At 41.7% G+C, this 19,605-nt stretch overlaps 1 protein-coding gene across 3 annotated transcripts; it reads left to right on the top strand.

Annotated features, from left to right (window-relative positions):
- Window positions 1–4,886: 4,886 nt before the first annotated feature.
- Window positions 4,887–17,327, top strand: EI24 (EI24 autophagy associated transmembrane protein). 3 transcript variants are annotated; one of them, XM_082660314.1, is made up of 12 exons: window positions 4,887–5,040; window positions 6,453–6,469; window positions 7,547–7,659; window positions 10,719–10,864; window positions 11,456–11,516; window positions 12,369–12,435; window positions 12,931–13,055; window positions 13,373–13,492; window positions 13,849–13,960; window positions 14,643–14,754; window positions 15,297–15,371; window positions 16,310–17,327. In XM_082660314.1, the coding sequence occupies exons 3-12, from the start codon at window positions 7,618–7,620 to the stop codon at window positions 16,470–16,472; spliced, it is 1,023 nt and encodes a 340-aa protein (XP_082516440.1). In that variant the 5' UTR covers window positions 4,887–5,040; window positions 6,453–6,469; window positions 7,547–7,617; the 3' UTR covers window positions 16,473–17,327. The 3 variants fall into 3 exon arrangements, with proteins under 3 accessions (XP_082516440.1, XP_082516438.1, XP_082516439.1); XM_082660312.1 differs by having other exon boundaries at window positions 6,453–6,599; XM_082660313.1 differs by lacking the exon at window positions 6,453–6,469.
- The last annotated feature ends 2,278 nt before the right edge of the window (window positions 17,328–19,605 follow it).

Raw genomic sequence — 19,605 nt, 5'->3', positions numbered from 1 at the left:
ATCTGGACCTTTTTGGTATCTTCTTGTGTCAACTTACTCAATTTTTTTCTTTACCTTGTTGAACAGGTAACAGTTACAATAGGTTTTTATGCCTTTATTGACTCACTCCATCCTTTGTGTCATTCATGGATGTTTCTATTGAGCAGTTACTCTTATTATGCATATTTCCCTGCATCTTTGCACGTCTGGTCATTTTTTATTTGCATGTCAAACACTATGAATGTTTCCTTGCTGGGAGTTGGCTATTTTTGGATTAATATACATATTCTTGAGCTTTTTTTCCCTGGGATATAGTTACCTTCCATGAAACACTTTAGTACTTTCAAGGATGAGGATAGCATTTAAACATTGTCATGGAGGACAAAAAAGGTAGGCTGCTTTGTCAGAGCAGCCTTTAGTAGAAACTAGTTTTTCCCACTACTGAGGCAATATTTTTCCAGGCATTATTATACCCTATGTCCTTTAATTATCATGGGTTTTTCCACTGTGGCTGGTGGCAACACGAAGTATTCCTAGTTCTTTGTGAGGTTCAGGGATTATTTCCTCTAAGCCTTTCAGGTGACTCTTCCTCAGACTTGAGTAGTTTCCTCATATGCATGCACTGATCTCTTTCCTGAGTCCAGATCCAATTACCTCCTAAAATATCTCCAGTTGTACATATGGCGGGTACCTGGAACTCAACATATCTAAAACATAATTTATCTTCCACCATAATTTCTACTTCTCATATAGTTCCAGTTTCAGGGAATGACATTTCTATCCATCAAGTTAGCCAACCTAGGAATATAAGTGCAGTCTTGAGCCCTTTTTCTCTCTACCACCTCACCCAATCACCAGGTCCTTAAGTTTCTTCCTTCTTGCCATCTCTCTAAACTGTTTTCTGCAGATTCAGGTTTTCATCATTTCTCCCTTGAATAATGGAAGCAACCAGCCTCTAGCCTCTACATTCACTACTGCCAATCTCATTCACCTGATATCCATGTGTCTCCTTGCTACGAGAGCAGTCTTTTGTACATACGAATATAATCGTATCATTTTCCTTAAAGTCTCTCAGTAGGTCCTTGCTGCCACCAAGATAGTGTCCAAACTTTATGTGATGACTTAAAGCTATCACTTAACTGCCTATCTCAACTTCCATTAATTTATTCACTTATTCTTTCACAAATTTTTGAGTCCCTATTCCAATGCTAGACCCTGTGCTAGGCATGGGGATATAAAACAGAAGAATGTGATGGTCTCCCCCTAGTCTAATGGGGGAGACAGATAATTAAATAAGTGATTACAATTTAGCAGGGTGAATACTTTGATAAGAGAAGTTCAGGGTGTTCCAGGAGCTCAAAGGAGGAGCAGGGAGGTAGTTGGGGCAGGTTTCACAGCCGATATGCTGGCTGAGGAGGACTCGCCAGGAGAAAGGTGTGTGTGTGGAGAGGATGGAGAAAGGCAGAGGGAATGTCATAAGAAGACTCAGAAGGAAGAGGAAGTTGGTGTATTTTAGGAATGATGACTGAAAGAGTACAGAGAGGCATGTGGTGAAAGAGGTACGCAGACCCAGACACCCACAGCCCTTATAAATCATGATAAAGAGTTTAGACTTTATTCTGTTGGGAATGGGAGACACTGAAGGCTCTTAGGCAGAAAGAAGAAGAATCGGATTTCCATTTCCTAAAGCTCTATCTGGCTGCTGTGTAGGGAATGGATTAGAGGTAGCTGATTGGAAGCAGGAAGACTTTTCCAATAATTTAGGTGAAAGGTGATGGTGGCAGTCGAGATGGAATCGAGGGCGTGGATTTGAACACATTTTTTAGGGGGTAGAATCAAAACTACTTGGTAATTGATTGGATGTGGGAGGTGAAGGAGAGGCAGGCAACTATGACTTCATCATATGTGCAGCCATACTGTCCTCATTTCTGTTCCTGCCACATACCAGCGCGTTTTTGCCTTAGGGCTATGTACTTGGTTCCCTCTGCTAACCCCAGACCTTTACAAGGCTGGCTTCTTCTCTGTATTCAAATCTCAACACATTCAAGTCAGCTCCTTCCCTTCAAATAGCCAATGGCAGCTGCCCTGCCAGCCGTTCTCTATGACATTTTCATGCTTGTTTTTAAAAATCACTTATCACTGTTACCTTATTTTATTCTATTCTATCTATTTACTTGAATGTAAACTCCATTAAAGCAGACATCTTGTCTGTCTTGCTTACCACTAAATCCTATTATATGAAAAGGGTCTGGCAAATAGAGGGCACTCAGTAAATTGGAAGTTAATCTCTTGCCATTTCTCCTCCTATTCTATTCTGGCCATAATGAACAAATAACAGTGCTCTAAATATGCCGGGTAGCTTTGCTTGTGTTTTTTCCTCTGAGTAGAATTCCCTTCCCACCCTTTCTTCTCTTAGTTAATTCCTCATTGTTCCTCAAGACTTCATTTTTATCACATTGCATTACCTTGTCTGTTTTCCCACTGAAGAGAAGCAAGTTGAGGGCATTAAGTATTCCAAACGTCTAGCCAAGGTAGTTAGATAGAGAACAGGCACTAGGCGAATGCTTATGTAGATTGCTGGGGAGCTTGTTAGAAATGCAGAGTCTTGGTCCTCACCCCAGATGGACTGAATGAGAATCTGAACCTAGCAAGATTTCCAGGTGATTGTTTTTCACATTAAAATTTGAGGAGTGCTTCTTTAGTGGTGATAATACAAAGCCTAAATTTATCTGGGTGGCCTTGTGATCCATAACGGAAGGCAGGTATGGTAAAGAAAAAGGCATGGTTCTGGGAATCCGCCAAACCTGGTTGGATTTTTTTTGATCAGTTACAACACTTAGATGGTTGTTGTGAAATAATAAATAGGAAAGCCCTGGTACATGGTAGATACTTAATAAACCACAGCATCTCTCTCCCCTGGAAGATTCTAAGGCTAGAAACTAGGATATCTGGACTCTGGATCTGGTATTGTCACCAATTCACTAAATCAAGGAACCATAGAGTAAGAAGGGACCTTCATATAGGTCCCATTTAGCAGCCTTGTGCTATAGAAACTGAGGCTCATAGCTAGACTGGAGATCAAGTTTTCTGAGTTTCATGCTCTGCCACACAGCTTCCTCACTTGTAAAATTAGGAAAATAATGCCCCTCCTAGTTGTTTCACAGATGGCATCTAATCTTTAATAAGTATGCAAGAGCTCTTTAAAAATGCAATGTATAATTATTATTGTTTTAAAAATCTGGACTGTATTATACATGTTGGGATTTGTAAGATGTCCTTCCATCAAGCAAGTTAGAAAATAAATTCTTCCTAAATCCACACTTTAAAATATATTTATTTATTTATTTTTGTCTGCATTGGGTTGCCGCGCGCAGGCTTTCTAGTTGTGGCAGGGTTCGTTGCCCTGTGGCATGTGAGATCTTAGTTCCCTGAACAGGGACTGAGCCTATGTACCCTGCATTGGAAGGCAGATTCTTAACCACTGGACCACCAGGGAAGTCCCCTAAATTCACACTTTTGAGAAACGATAGAGTTTGGAGGAATTGCTGCTGTTGTAATTAATAATTACAATAATCAGTTTATCATTAAACCACTTAGTCTCTTTATAATAAGATATCTAAGCCTCAGCAAACTGCTTATTTTAATCAAAATTCCAAAAGAAATAAAAATCTTTTCTATGTAGTTCCTTATAATAAATAGTCGAAGATATTTACTCATATGGGGCAAAAAGGAAGTTTAGGAATGTCTCCTCTTTGTGATGATTTTAATCGTGGAGTAAATCAAGCAATAGATTTATAAGAAAAGGAAACCAGTGGGTATTCATAGATCTGGTCTCAGTGAAAATGAGATTATTGCCAAGGCTAAAATAAATAAGAAAGAGGTCCCCTCTCCAAAGGAGTTTACATATATAAATCCCAGTTTGGACCTTTTATTTCAGGGCTTCTGCTACTCTGAATGCTTAGTTCTCTTCTCCCATAGTGTTAGTTTCGACTTCATGACCCTCTTCCTGAAAGAGAAGGTAGTTTCCACAGGCTCAGAGTAGGGGACTCGTCTGTTCTGGAATGGGGCTGGAAGTTGGGCAGGGTAGAAGAGGTCAACGACCCCACCCTCCCAGCCCACTGAACTAACTAGAGGAGAGTCAGGAGGTCTGGGTAGTTGTTCTGCCACTGACCTTGAGTAAGTCAGTTGATACCTGGGCTCACACTATGTAAGGTTATACTAAAGGGCTTCCAGTCGTAAAAATCTGATTTTATAGGTGGCCTGAGCAGAGCAGCTCTAAGCACACCTAGAGGTGAAGGAAAATAGGAAGTGGAGAAAAGAGGAAAAAATGGGGAATGAGAGATATAAGAGGCTGGGAATAGGGGAGAAAAAGTTATAGGTCAGGCTTGATGGTTCGATGCCAAGAAATTGCCGTCCCTGGGGTAGAGACGGACTGCTGGGGACAGAGATGAAAACAGTTTCATTTCTATTTACTTGATCGCTTTAATCTCAGCCAACACTTTGCTGTCAGAGAACACGCCTAATGCAGCCGAATTGCATGGCCGCTTGACCTATTCTTATTTTATGACTTGATTTAAACCCATCATTGCTTAGTACCCTTTGGTTACTGAAGTCTCCAACCAAAGAGACCAAGATACTTCTGCATTTTATTGTTCTGTTGTTAGGCTTCATAATAGAAAGACAAGGAAACCTGCAGAAGTAAATGGGAGAGAGCAAAGAACACGATATGGGATCAGGAAGGACGGCAAGCCCGGAAGCGGCGCGGGTGGGCCCAGAGGACGGACTGCATTTCCCAGGCTCAGTCACCACGCGGCCCCGCCCCCTCCGCCGCCGCGGCCCCGCCCCCTCCGCCCGGGCGGCTGGACTCTGCGCCCGCCCGACTTCCCAGCGGCCCTGTGCGGCCCGGGCATGCCCAGTGTGGGCGCAGCGGCCCCGGCCCTGGGAGCGCCCTGGCGCGAGTGGGTGGCCGGGCGCGAAGGGGTGCGGAGGGGCGTGGAGGAGCCGAGCGGGCCAGCGGTGGGCCAGGGTCCGGAGCCGGAGCCGCGGGGGCAAAGCTGCCGGGTAGGTGCAGTTCTGCCGAACCAGGCCCTGGCGCCGCGCAGGCTGCGCGCGCGGCAGGGGCCCCGGTGGCTAGGGCGGCGAGGGCGTGTGAGGGCAGCAGGGCCCGAGCGCGGGGTTGGGAGGTGCGGGTGGGGGCTGCGCGCGGGGACGCCTGGCGGGAAGGTGCTGCGGCGGCGGGGCAGGGCCGGGGCGCGGGACGCAGCCCGCGGTAGCCGGCGAGCCTCTGCCCAGGTGCGGCGCGGCTGTCTTTAGCTCCGCGCGTGACGGGATGTGAGCGTGCCCCGCGCCTCGTGCACGGCTGTGGTGGCGGAGGGAGACCAGCTTCCAGTCGGGTTTGCCAGGGAGCTGGGGGGGAAACGGGTCCGAAGGGACCTGTGGGCTCTGAGCATCCGGGGAGCCCGGTGGGATGTGAGGATGCTTACCTTTAGTGAAACTGGAGTGGGATGTGACAGCCTCCTGCTTTCCGGACTTGGGTTTCTGGGTTTAGTGACTTAGAAAGTACAGGACCGTGCCGCAGTAGATGCTTAATAAGTTCTCATGACTGTTTAGGAATTTAATGGCCAGTTGTATTTACAGGCTTACGAGACATTTTGTCCATGGGATGCTCGGGTTAAACAAAAATCCTCATCGCAAAACTTGAGTAAAAAGCCCCGACTGAGGGTTCAGACACCGGGGTTTTGAAGTTCGCTGTAGCCTTTCACGTGCTGTAATCTTGGGCAAGCCATTTAACTTTGGAGGTTCAGTTCCTCCGTCTGTGAAATGCTGTGAACCAGATGCATCTCACTTACGTCCACCACAGTTGGAGGGTTCCCTCCCTGTTATACAGTCTCTGGTCTCAAATCGTGGCAGGTTGCTTTTCTCCCTGCCTGAGCTTTTTGTCAAACCGGATAATATTTCTGGATATTCCGGATAATTCAAATAGGATCTGCATATAAAATTGAAGTGACTTGTCCTTCACAGACCACTGTTGGTCAGTAGGTAACCTGCCACTTGGTACTTGCAGAAGCCAGTTGTTAATGGCCATGGTTCAGGTAACACAGCTCCTCTCCTTGGATTAGGACCCACATGCTTCCAGCTGTGTCAGCACCTTGTGAGAAACCCAGACTAACTAATCGGCTTCCTTAAACTCCCACATTAGCTCATTCTGTAGTGGGATTATGTTTATGTAGAAGTTAAGTTTTTATTTTCATGTTACTGCACTTTGTACTCAAAACCTATGAAACATTTTAATACTCTTAATTCATAGATGAGGAAGTAGATGGTTAAAAGTGAATCCATGATAATCTTTAGAAACTAGTGTCTTATATATCATCATTGAGCATTAACTATTCACCTGTCACTGAGTATCCTATCACTCAGGTGTTTTTTGTTTGTTTTTAAGTGGGAGCATTAACAAAAGTTTCTTACCCTAGAAACTTCTCTACCTGAAGTGAGTGCATCTGGGTAGGATTTGACCCAAGGAGAAGATGGTACATACAGTGTTGTGCAAGTTGCCTTCCCTCTGCTGTATTCCCTGCTCTTCCTGTTCTGGGTGGCAGTAGTCCAGTTGGGTCAATAAGGTACAGTTTGGTGAAGTGGTCATTAGGGAAAGTGTGCTTATGTTTTGAAATTCGAGGTGTATAGAAGCTGCCTGTGAAATTGTCATTATGGTCTATCTCTTAAATTAAGAATACCCTAGATTGGTTTAGTCAGGTTTGAGAATTTTAGAATCCCAAGTCCTTAATTAAATTTTTGAAAATGGGTTTTGCATTCATCTTAGACATTACGTGGGAGCGTAGTATTTTAAAAATACTTATACACGTGAACTTTCAAGTTATTATTTTATGAAGCTAGATTTCTCATTCACCTAAGAAATAAATAAAATGGGAAAGCTGTAGTGTGTTAAAGAATGTTTATACACGTGGACTTAACCTTGTTTTGGCCTAGTTTAAAATTCATTGTTTCCTGCATGCTTGTTGAAATTGTACATATATGTATACATTAAAAGTTGGAAAACAGGGAAGGCATATTTGGGGGTCTTGGTGGGAAATTTCACATCATACTTTGAACTTATCTGTGTGCTGGAGGGCCCTGTATATGAAGTGCATATTTAGTAATTTTTGTTAGAACTTTCATTTTGCTCCTGTATTTGTATTCAAGTAACATCAAGCACAGATATTGCTTAGGAGGATATTGTAGTGTAATTATCACCCATCTCATGATCTCAAATCTCAAAAGTACTTGGGATGTGTAGGAGGGATAGTTCGGGACATCAAGGCCCAGAGAAGGGATTCCTAGTCCATGTAAAAGTGAAAGGGTGGTAAGTGATTTAAAAATTTATTGATTTCAGGTTTTTCAGTAGTTACAGGTGTAACTTCACTTAGTTAACAGTGCTAGTATCTACCTAAGTGCTAGAATCTACTGCACTCCTATTAGAGAAGTATGTGGAAAACGTCATCATGTAGAAATGTACGTGAGTAACTTGAAGATAAATATTTTTCCCCGCTTATGCTCCGTCTGTTTCCAGGTGCTTCATGATGAGACATTTGGGAACACTTCTCTCTCCTTTGTGTAGTTGATAGTTTGGGCGGTGAAGAGATGGCTGACAGTGTCAAAACCTTTCTGCAGGACCTTGCCAGAGTGAGTACGTCAAGTCATCTTTTGACCCTTTTGCTGCAGGAACTGACTAGAAAATCCTTTAGGTATTTTTGAAATTTTTATTATGTTTGTTGGGTTCTTCACCTACAAGTTTTCATTCTAATCCACACTACTCGAGGGAGAGGTATTATCCTGCATCTCACAGAAGCTTGGGAGAACTGTCTAGTGAGTGTCTGTAGTATTGAAACCCTGTTCAGCTTGGCTCCAGACCCTCTTTTTTTTTTTTTGATAAACTTTATTTATCAATATATATATGTTTTTGGCCATGCCACATGGCTTATGAGATCTAGTTCCCCGACCAGGGATTGAACCCGGCCCTTGGCAGTGAGAGCGTGGAGTCCTAACCACTGCACCACCAGGGAATTCCCTAAACTTGATTTTGGAATACTTTTAGAGTTGCAGGGCTGTACAGAGAACTCCCCTATATCCTTCACCAGGTTCTCCTAATGTTAACATCGTATGTAACCATGGTATGTTGTTGAAGCCCAAGCAGTGAACATTGGTACAGTGCTATTACCTAAACTACTTTGTCCGGATCTACATTATAGGACCTGTCTTATTCTCCCATTCTACAAGGCGGAGATGATGATGCTCTGGAAAAACGTCCCATAGAGATCTGTTCAGGATGTAGTCACCCACATGATCAGTAGCATAACATTCCATTATAGTGGCTGTCTGAGGTCTAATGCCCTAGTTGTAGCCCCTGTAGCTCTATTCCCGGGAGCAGGAGAGAGGCCAGTTCTGACGGGGAGTGGAAGTGTTTAAAAGTTTATTATCTTTGAATCAAAGAGGGGGGAATTGAAGGAATATTTTAGAAGGGCCAAAGAGAATTCATGTGATCTTCTTTTAATACCTTATGTCCTTTTGTGTGATAAAATTTCAACCCTGGATCAGTTGTACAACCTGAACTTTGTGTGTCTCTCTGCCCCACTAGACTGTAAGTATCTCAGAAGTGGGGATGCTGTCATCATCCTAGCACATACTAGGCCCTAAGCCATTTGAACTTAACTATCTTAATTTTAAACTGTTTGTAGAAGATTTAGAAGTTAAAAAGCAAAATAAGATTAAACATTACTCATAGATAAAAGACCAGGTAGGTGCATGCTGCCAATTTATGCTCCTATCGGCAGGTACTTCATAAACTTGTCCATTTCTCTGTATCCTGACAGTTTTCTCTAAAATTTGTTTTGCTCATAACAATAGGTGAAAATGCCATTCTTAAATCCAGGTTGGCCATTGCTTCCAGAATGCCTTTTTCTGCTGCTGCTTTTTTTTTTTTTCTTTTTTCTTTTTCTGGCTGCGTGGCATGTGGGACCTTAGTTCCCTGACCAGGGATCGAACCCGCACCCCCTGCATTGGAAGTGTGGAGTCTTAAACAGTGGACCACCAGGGAAGTCCCCTTTTTTCTGCTTCTTGATGAAGTTGAATACCCTAGTCCTTCCCACTCTACTTTGGACATAAATCTGTTGTGGCACTTACTAAACTATAAATTTTTATTTCTTTATTTTTTTCTTTTGGTTTACTTGTGTACTTTTCCTGCTGAGTTATAAGTTTCCTGAGCATTTCCATATGTTGTCTAGCTCATTGAAGATGCTCAATATGGGAGTGGGTGGATAAATGAGTGCAGTCCTTTGAACTGGGTAATAGGCAGTTCTGATGTTTGTAGTAATAACAGTAATCTTTCTGCCATTGGGGCTCTTCCAGTCATTGGCAAGTGCCGCCGTCAGTGACTTACAGACTTAACAGCCCTCTTCCTCAGCATACACTGTTTAAAGCCATTCTTCTCCAGCTACACTACAATGTTGTTTCTGTCTTATGTGGCATGCTCTTATCCTACAGCTTTGCACACTTTTACAGTGATTATTTCTTTGTGTCTTCCATTAGCCTTGGTCCAGCCCTGGTTCTTTCTTGAGACCAGTGTTTAATCTACCCTAGTATTGCTAGTTTAGTACAGGATGTAGATCGTACTTGTAGACATTAGATTGATATTGGAAGAGTATAGAGGAGGGCAATAACTTGGCTTTATAGTATCGGTAAGTGTTAGAGGGAGTAGAAAACCACTATTTTGCAACCATGTTATTCAAGATTGGTTTGGGCAAGAATTGTTAATTGATGCTAAATCTAGGGGAGAGGACTTGATGAGCAGGATATTTGCCTGGTCTCAGAAATGTCTGCCCACAGATTACTTATTAGTTGCAAGGAGAAAAATTTGCAACCATACAGTGGAGCTGGATAACACCTTAACTGAATATGTAAAATTGACATACCAGCAAGGTGAGACAGACATCACATGCCTCTGGATGTAATATCTGGAAGGGCACACCATCACTTATGTGATATTCCTGCCAAAAATATGTAACCTGGGACCTAATCATGAGGACACAGACCTAAATTGAGGGCATCCCGTAAAATGACTGACCTGGATACTTCATAAAGGAAGACACACTAAGGAGCTGTTTCTGATTAAAGGAGACTGAAGAGATATGAGAGCTAAATGCAACATGTGTGTCTGAACTGATGTCTGATACTTGAGGGGTAAAAATGCTATAGAGGGCATTACTGAGACAAATGGGGAAATTGGAATATGGACTGTAGATTAAACTGTTTCAATATTTAATTTCTTTAATAGATAACTATATCTAAGAACAATATTGTTCTTAGAACAATATTGTTCTTAGGAAATATACACTGAACAATTAAAAGTAAAGAGACATGACACAGCAACCTACTCAAATGATCTAAAAAAATGTATATATACATATATATATATACACGCATATATATATAAACAAGAATAAATAACAATGTGGCAAAATAGCTGGTGAATCCTTAGAAAGGGTATTAGGGAGTTCTCTGTTCTTGTAGCTCTTCTGTAAATTGGGAATTATTTCAAAATACAAAAGTATCAAGGGTCCGCTAAGCTTTGTAGCAAACTAAGTACCATGATTTCCACTGTTATTTCATCACTTTCCTGTATGTAACTTTGGAAAGTCTTCTGATCCAAAATCTTCCCTCTTTAAAAGTAATACTCTTGTGTATAGGGAATCAAAGACTCCATCTGGGGAATTTGTACCATCTCAAAGCTAGATGCTCGAATTCAGCAAAAGAGAGAGGAGCAGCGTCGAAGAAGGGCAAGCAGTGTCCTGGCTCAGAGGAGAGCCCAGAGTATAGAGAGGAAGCAAGAGAGGTAAGGAGTGGAGGCTGATGTCAGAAAACATCTGAATTCCCTTCTGTGGGCACTTTAGGAAGTGATTAAACTTAGTATAGAATTCAGACACTACATAGTGACTTGGAGTTTCAATACCCCATTATTTGTCTTTTGTGCTTTCTCCCCCAAAAAAGTTACAGGTGATTTCCCCCCACTCCCCTCACATTGAATTAAACTGGTGTCTAGCAGTAATCCTTGTTCAAAATGTCGTGGTGTTTAAAAGAAATCAGGATGGTGAATAGAGAGCCATAAAAAAATTACTTGGATTGGTGGATACTTCTAGGAGTGCCTGTGTGGATTTTGATAGAAGAAGCTCAGACATCCTCTTCTAGTCTCCAGTCTTGGAATTTAGAAAATATAGTTTTTTTTGTGTTTGCTTTTTTTAAGAAAAACTGCTTCTCTTGAAATATTTTTAGCCTTTTCTTATTGACATTAGGAGAGAACATTGGGATAACAGTAGGTGCTGGAAAAATAAAATGTCAACAAAAGATGTAAAAAGGAGAGCTACTGAATGATACTATGGAAATAGCCTGTATGCCTTTTAAGCTAAATACATGTGGTCTTTTCCAGTGAACCACGTATTGTTAGTAGAATTTTTCAGTGCTGCGCTTGGAATGGTGGAGTATTCTGGGTAAGTTCTTTTTCGTCAAATTCCAGGTGCCTTATAAGCATCTTTATTCAGATTATTTTGGTGTTCATGGTTCTCAACTGTCTTCTTGAAACTGAGACAGGTAGCTTTCACCTGCTAATACGTGCTTAAGGCCATGACTCAGGATTCTGTGCACCTTCGTTCATTTTATTCCCACTCAGAGAAAACTTGTATGTAAATGTCAGGAATAGATAGCCCTGAATATACACTTTTTTCTTAAATGACTTAACAAGTTTTAATGTTAATAGGTAACAATTTCTTGTGACATTGTCTGGACATTTTGGTTAAGAACAACTATGAGGGCTCAGAGGGGAAAGAGATGGATATGGGCAAGCTTCTCCCTTTGTCTGGTCATAGCAATGTCCTCGAATTGATTACTATTGAAACTCATACCAGAAGGTTGCCTACAGCTGACTGAGAACCAACACAGGCTTAAGTGAAATTTGAGTACTTTGAAGAGCAAATAGTTAAGTATTGGACTTGAAATTCAGTATAATTCAACTTGTTAATCTAAACATTTCACAGATGTTTTTAGGTGTTAGCTTTAATTAATAAAATATGACTGTGTACTTAGTATATGCCTGTAGTTTGGTGTGACTACTAATTGAAATGTTCTTCTAGTCCCCCAGAAGTTTTACTGTTTTCGTAGGCAGTGTCAGGTTTGTACTCCTCAGCTGGAGAATTGGGAAATAGAACTGAGTCCAATTTTGGTACCACGTCAGGGCTCCTAATTTGTAAAAGACACTTCCATCTGGAAAATAATTACACTGAAGCTTGGAACTCCTGTTTTAAAGAAGGACTTTTAATGTTTACCTTATTTCCTCTCTCCTTTAGTTCAGTCTCCTTTTGTTTTATCGAGTGTTTATTCCCGTGCTTCAGTCAGTAACGGCCCAAATTATTGGTAAGTATGTCCATTGCCGGGGTGGGAGGTGTTTCCCTGTGTCTCCCTCAGTGTATTGAATACTTCCTCTGTACCTGCACCTTTAGATGTTTTTAACTCAAATCTCTCAACAACCCTTTGGGTATTGTTACAGATAGCATTTTATAGATGAGGAAATGGAAATTGGTTACCAAGGTTAAACTGTTAGTAAGTGGCATAGCTGGGATTTGAACCAGGGTGGTTTCCTGCATACAGTGTACTGCTGGTCACTGACATATCAGTCACCACCCGGTAAGCAGGTTTGTCTCAAGGTAAGCAGCACATCTCCGTGGCTACTCTGAATTGGAGTTGTGGCCAGAATTTGGTGTGTCTATGAAGAATAAGACTCTCTGAAATAGGTGCAGTGATGTGCTGGCAGGAACCAAAGATGTATGTGTGTGGAGTAGGGGTTGCATATTTGGTCTTCTGGTTTTCCATTTCTCCAGTTAAACTAACAAGCCTTTCCGTCCTTCTTAGGTGATCCGTCACTACATGGGGATGTTTGGTCGTGGCTCGAGTTTTTCCTCACGTCAATTTTCAGTGCTCTTTGGGTGCTCCCCCTGTTTGTGCTTAGCAAAGTTGTGAATGCAATTTGGTTTCAGGTAGGTCCAGGGCAGAATGGAGTCTGGGTTTTATGGCATAATGGATCACCAGGTGGCAGGTTTCAGCCTGCGAAGTTAGTGGCCATGTAGGGAGCGATTTCACCGCCTTAACTTTTCTTGGTCAAGCAGCCAGTGGGTGATCTCTGTGCTCTTGTAAAATGGAGTTATCCTCTCAGGTCACCAGAGCATCTCATGGCCAGATGTCCAGGGGCTTTTCTCCCCTGGCAGGTCTCATAGCAGATCAGTGGCCTTAGCTTTGGGGCTGGGTATTGAGGCCACTTAATTCATGTTTTGCTGAGCTCCTTTCTCTGTTACAGGATATAGCTGACCTGGCCTTCGAGGTATCAGGGAGGAAGCCTCACCCATTCCCTAGTGTCAGCAAAATAATTGCTGACATGCTCTTCAACCTTTTGCTGCAGGCTCTTTTCCTCCTCCAGGTGAGACTGGCCTTCTGGGCACATGGAGCAGATTAAGAAAAGAAGATTCACTAGAGGGAGCTTCACAAAGACAGGGTGTCACATTTATACCCAGCAGATACGTTTATGGGAGGCAATGATTTGTAAATCATTTTTTCACAGAAACAACTAGAGACTTAAAATCATAAAATGGTAAAGAAACATGAATTTGCCTGCTCCTCCCTGCCACCCTGAGCATTCTTCACTCTCCTGCTATTTAGAAACTTGAGAAGCAACTATCAGGCTATCTGGGTAGAGAGTGATGACTCAGAGTGGCAGGTGAACAGTGTCAGGTCTCTGAAGCTTTGGAATTAAGATTTTCCATACTTGTTCTTCAGGGGATGTTTGTGAGTCTCTTTCCCATCCATCTTGTTGGTCAGCTGGTTAGTCTCCTGCATATGTCTCTTCTCTACTCACTATACTGCTTCGAATATCGTTGGTTCAATAAAGGTAAGCCTGTCTAAAGAAACTCAGAACTTGGAGGCCCAATTTGGAAATGGTGCTGCTAAGTAGACTTCTTAAATTCTTCAATACTTAGGCCCTTGGCAAATCGTCTTTGTAATGAAGCAGCCTTTTTGGCAAGAGGGGACTTAGATTTGGCTTGGGGGGGTTAACCCTTAACTTTGTTGCTGGGGAATGTAGCAGTGTAGCATCATCCTTATGGAGCTTAATGTCACGTAGCTCTGACAGCCATAAGATGGCATAAATGAGCACGAGTTATTTTGAATTAGAGAAATTAATTTGACGTTGGTGCATACAGATTATTTTGGGGGATATTTTGAGAGTCCTTGGCATATTTGGGTGTGGTTGGTTGAAAGGGGTTAATTGATTCCTAGAGGATAGCTGCCTTTTTTTGATTCTTGCTTTGTTCAAGACTAATACTTACAAAGGATTCTGGTGTTGTAATTCAGAATTCACTTAGCCTGCCAGTTTTGAAATTGTGATTGTTCATTTGTAAAACCTTCGCATAGAAGCTTTATCAGATTTGGACAATTCTAATTTATATGCTTTAGTTGTATTCTAAATGGCAGGTCTGTACCTACAACTCAAACCTCAAATAAATTGTCTACCATATTTAGTCATTTGACTAAAAGGAAATATGCAGCCTAATTGTATTGGCTCCTTGTTTTAGGAATTGAAATGCACCAGCGATTGTCAAACATAGAAAGGAATTGGCCTTACTACTTTGGATTTGGTCTGCCCTTGGCTTTCCTCACAGCAATGCAGTCCTCCTACATTGTCAGGTAATTTGACTATAGGGACTTGAAGGGGACTGGTAAAAATACTCAGTGTAGGGAGCACCTTCTGTATGCCTGGTTCTGTGCTAGGCATTCTGCATTGTTATTTGGCCATCAGGAGGTCTGTAGGATTTTTTCTCCCTGACAGATAGTCATAGACATTTGTCAGTTAGCTTTTTTTTTTTTTTTGCCCCGTTTTGCGGCATGCTTAGTTCCCCAACCAGGGATTGAACCCGTGCCCCCAGCAGTGGAAGTGCGGAGTCCTAACCACTGGACTGCCAGGGAATGCTCAGCATTAAAATATAGTCTGCATGATCATATATGCCATATTCTTTCTTCTGTTTTGCTTCCTTGAACAATGTTAAACATAGCCAGCGCTTAGAAAAATCCTTTTTTTTTTTTTTTTTAAAGATGTGTTTGATACATTAAGGGTCCATCAAGCCATGATATTTAGCACTGGAGGCAAAGAACTTTGGGCTTCTAATATCTTCAAAGTCATGGCTGTTTTGAAGGTGACTAATTATTTCTTTTTTTTTTTTTTTAAACAGTGGCTGCCTATTCTCTATCCTCTTTCCTTTATTCATTATCAGCGCCAATGAAGCAAAGACCCCTGGCAAAGCATAGTAAGTATTAGCCAGTATTAGCTAAAATGTATTAAGTTTTTTTGGTCTAAAGTGTTGGGGCCATAACACTGCAATCATGTGAATGAGACATTTTTGTTAAGGTTTTTTAAAAATAACCTTACATTGCAGGAAACTATTAATATACAGTTCAACAAGAGAAACACTTCTGGGATGTATCCCAAAATTTTCCCCATGCATATGTGCACATATGTGTTTCAGAAATTGCTGCTATTATACATATTCTTAAAATGTAACAGTTCACCGAATAAGGCACTTATACCTGTAGTTGAGCTCATTTTGTAAGAATGGCCAACTTTATAAAAATAGTGGGCCATGTGTTCTGGCTACAGGAGTTTATTGATAATGAGAGTAAAACAAAGTATTTTAAAATGAATCTTTAGTAACACTAGCACTCTGAAAGTTTTATCACTTCAGAGAAAAGCCCAATCTTTTGATCAGTTTTGGTTAAGTCAGTGAGGAAATACTTATTAGAAATTTCCAATCTGCTTTGGGTTCTTGCATGTTCTTGCTATCCAGTAAATGCTAAGTGTGTATCTTAACGTAACTAACTTTCTCTTGAAGCTCTCCTGAAAATGAAATACACATAGCATATGATATCTTCAGACACAGCTTGAAGTTTGTACCCTAGAAAGGTACTTCTTGAATCAGAATTAATCTAAAATAGAACTTTATTTCCTCTAAGCCCCGATACTGCAAATGGTGATACTACTGCACTTCTGACAGGACCCAGTGCATTCTTTAGTTGCTGCCTGTTTAATCTGTGTGTCTAACCTCTGTACATGCTTGGTCAAATTTCTGGTGTCTTGTTTTCCCCTGTATCATTTTAAATTGAAAGTAGTCAAGTAAGTTGTCAAATAATTAAAACAATTTTGCTCAACTGGGGGTGTCTAACAGGTTGGGTCTCTTTTGCCTTTTAGCCTTTTCCAATTGCGCCTGTTCTCCTTGGTGGTTTTCTTAAGCAACAGACTCTTCCACAAGACGGTCTACCTGCAGTCTGCCCTGAGTAGTTCAACTTCTGCAGAGAAGTTCCCCTCACCACACCCATCTCCTGCCAAACTGAAGGCTGCTGAGGGCCACTGAGTCGCCTGCCACCCAGAGGGGATGGGTGGGATTGGAAGGATGCCGCGTCAGCTCTTTTTCTTATTCACCTCCCCGACCAGGGAAGGCAGGACCCACTCTGCCAAGGGCCCTGTGCATATTACCTTCTCTCTGAGGAATCGGGATTTTTGTCTGGTGCACGTAAGGCAGAATCGTCCTGACACCAGTATGGATTTTAAACACCGGTGAGTCTGAAAGGACCACAGGTTTTTCTGCAGCTCTTTTCTAGCATTTGCCAGCCCCCGTGCCTGGACTGATTTGAATACTTTTTCTCCCTGTGCCATTTATCCTCCCACCTCCCCTTCCTGCCTTCCACCACCCTTGGATGAATGGATTTTTGTAATTCTAGTTGTTGTATTTTGTGGACCTGTTGTTTTGGTTTTTCTGTGAAGCACACTTATTGGACGTGGGAAGTAAAGGAGACTCTGCTGCTCCTGGTCACTCCCGTTACAGCCATCACTGTCTTGTTTCTTATAACTCAGGCTAGATTTGGTCTCTTGCTCCACTGCAAAAAAAAAACAAGCCTGAAGAGATGGGACAGGAGGAAAGACCTCACAGCCAGATCTGCTGGGTTTTGAGGAGTGGTTTTCTTTCTTCCCCTTGAAGGGGAAAAAGCTTTTTTCACTGGTACATTTAAAGCTCCCCCAGCTATAGGGAGGTACCAATTTTGGACAAGTGCCACTGCAACACAGAATGCTCAGAGAACCTGAACTTTTAAACTCTGGAGGTCTGAACTTTATTGTTGGTCACTGCTGGGTCTGTCTGGTATTTCAAAGGAATATTGGGTGCTGCAAATAGGAACTGAAGGGGTAAACTTATTAAACCCATTAAACCTGTGATTGGTTGGTGTTTTCCTGTCATTTTAAAGAGACTAAATGTGGGGGGAGGGGCAGGCGTCAAAGCACTTGTACAGTTTTAAGACATCACAAACGTGAGCTTGTTTCCCACAAATGTGTAATGGTTGAAATTTACAAGTCACTTCAAGAAACATATGCATGGAACCCAGGACTTGTCTTGGATAATTTGGAAGATTAGTTCTGAAAAATGTTCCCTGAAGAAGTTTGGGTTATGTGATTATAATCATGTTAACATCTTGTGAAAGAACTTGGGATTGAGTTGTTTTAAAGTCTATATGTGCATCCGTCCTGTGTACTCATGAAGGAAGAGAGGGCCTTCTAGACTTCAAGAATTGAACATTCTCATTAGGGAAGAGATTAGACATTTGGTTAACAGAAACCTTTACTATGTACAGGACAAAGTAAGGATTTAAAAATCGTTGCCAGCAGATGTGAACCAAATTTGAATATAGAGGTGTTAAAATAGTGGGTATTTTGGAAGTAGGTGTTTCCAGCTCATGAACAAAAAATTGTAAAAGACAGTTTAAGATTTATTTTCAGTATCCCCCTGGTCATTTGACAGTAGTATTGCAGAGAACTACTTCCAGGTTGCCGAGGGGGTGGTTGAAGAAGACCTCAGGATTTCATCAGCTTGCAACTGATCAGCGACTGCCTTACTTAAGATTAGTTGTTGTAGTTTTTAAAATGAGATTAAAATGGCCGCATCTTTGCTGCCTGAAATTTGTATTTGTGTCAGCTAAGCTGGTCTTAGAAGGGTGAGGGAAGTTGAGTAGAGGAAGGCAAGTGATATTATCCAGCACTGTGCCTGGCTATAGAAAATGCTGTAAGTCACTGGATGTGAGGAATCTGTAGTTTTATTAGTGTAACTGAGAGGCCAGGCCTGTACAAAGGCTAGATTACCAAATGTCTACTGTTGTAGGTATTCCTAATTTCATGAGATGTACACAAAAGCAGTGTAAACTACTCTTTTCACTAGCATATGGGCAGTCAGGGCAGCGATTAGGAAATTGGGATCAAAGGGAGAGTAGGCTCTGTTTTTGCCAAGTTCAGAATGGCAGTTTAAGGCAGACTAATAGTAACTGAAAATAAGGGAGGGCACATCACTACAGAGGAAAGTGAGAGCTTGAGTTTCAATCATACAGCCAGGAGGATCTAAGGAATCATGTTCACAAATCTCTCTTCAGGGGCAGACATCACAGCTTGGACAGGTATGTGTGTTGAAAACACGACCCTTTTATCCTATCTAGAGCTGAGTTGTCCATTATAGTAACTGTACAAAGTAAATGCTTTCTAGACCTGAGTATGTTAAGTCTGTTGGAAACTTTTAAATGGACAAATTCATGCACTCACTTGTTCATTGCTCTGCACTTGGTAAGGGGCCAAGAGAAAATTTAAGAGAAATTGTGACAAACTGGAATAAACCCAGAAGAGGGCAACTAATGGTTAGGGGTTTGTGAACCACCTTAAAGGATAACTTCTGTGGGAATAAAAGGGCAACTGTAGTTGTTCACTGTTCATTTTCCATCCACTTACTTTCTGATTATAGAAGTAGTACATTTGTTCAGCTTCTGTGCTCCGTGGTTACCTGTGTGGAGGTTGCTCTGGTAGATGTTACTGGTTCTTCAGTAGTGATGGAAGGCTGTTCAGCAGTCATCTCACCAACCCCCTTCTTTGCCCCCACGCTAACATTCCTCCTGTGCTATCGTTCAACCCACAGAAGCTATAAGGAAGCTGACTCCAGGTCAGTGTAAGTTTGGTCTTTTTAACAATGAGAGCTGTACATTCAGTGAAATATTTTGGATAAACCTAAAGCGAGTCCATAGAACCAGTAAAGGATCAAGTGAGGGGAACAGATGACTTAAGTACGTAACAGTCATTTGAGCGCTTTCTCTGTCAGGCTCTGCAAGGCACTGGGGATTCAAGGGTGAACCAAAAAGATGACTGCTGTCCTCTTGGACCTAACGATACTGTGTAGGAGACTGAGAAATGATCAAATTCTTAAGAATTACGTGTTCAAATAACTATTATTTTCCATAGGTCTCAAAGTTGGATAAAACATTGGAATTCAGAGAATCTTTGAGTAGGATAAGAGATTATGCCATGTGTTCAGGCTTCCATCCTTGGACTCATTCTCTGATTTCAAGTTTAAATGTTGTACCTTCAGACCTGTGGGACAAAGAGTAACCATTTGATCGTTTAGATAAGTAGTTCTTAACCATGGGTTAACAGCAGCATCATTTCAGGAGCTTTTCTAAGGT

This window comes from Grampus griseus (genome assembly GCF_964374135.1).
Source record: "Grampus griseus genome assembly, chromosome: 8".
Taxonomy (NCBI): domain Eukaryota; kingdom Metazoa; phylum Chordata; class Mammalia; order Artiodactyla; family Delphinidae; genus Grampus; species Grampus griseus.
Note: the sequence above shows the minus strand (reverse complement) of the source record. Positions and strands in the feature narration are given on the sequence as shown.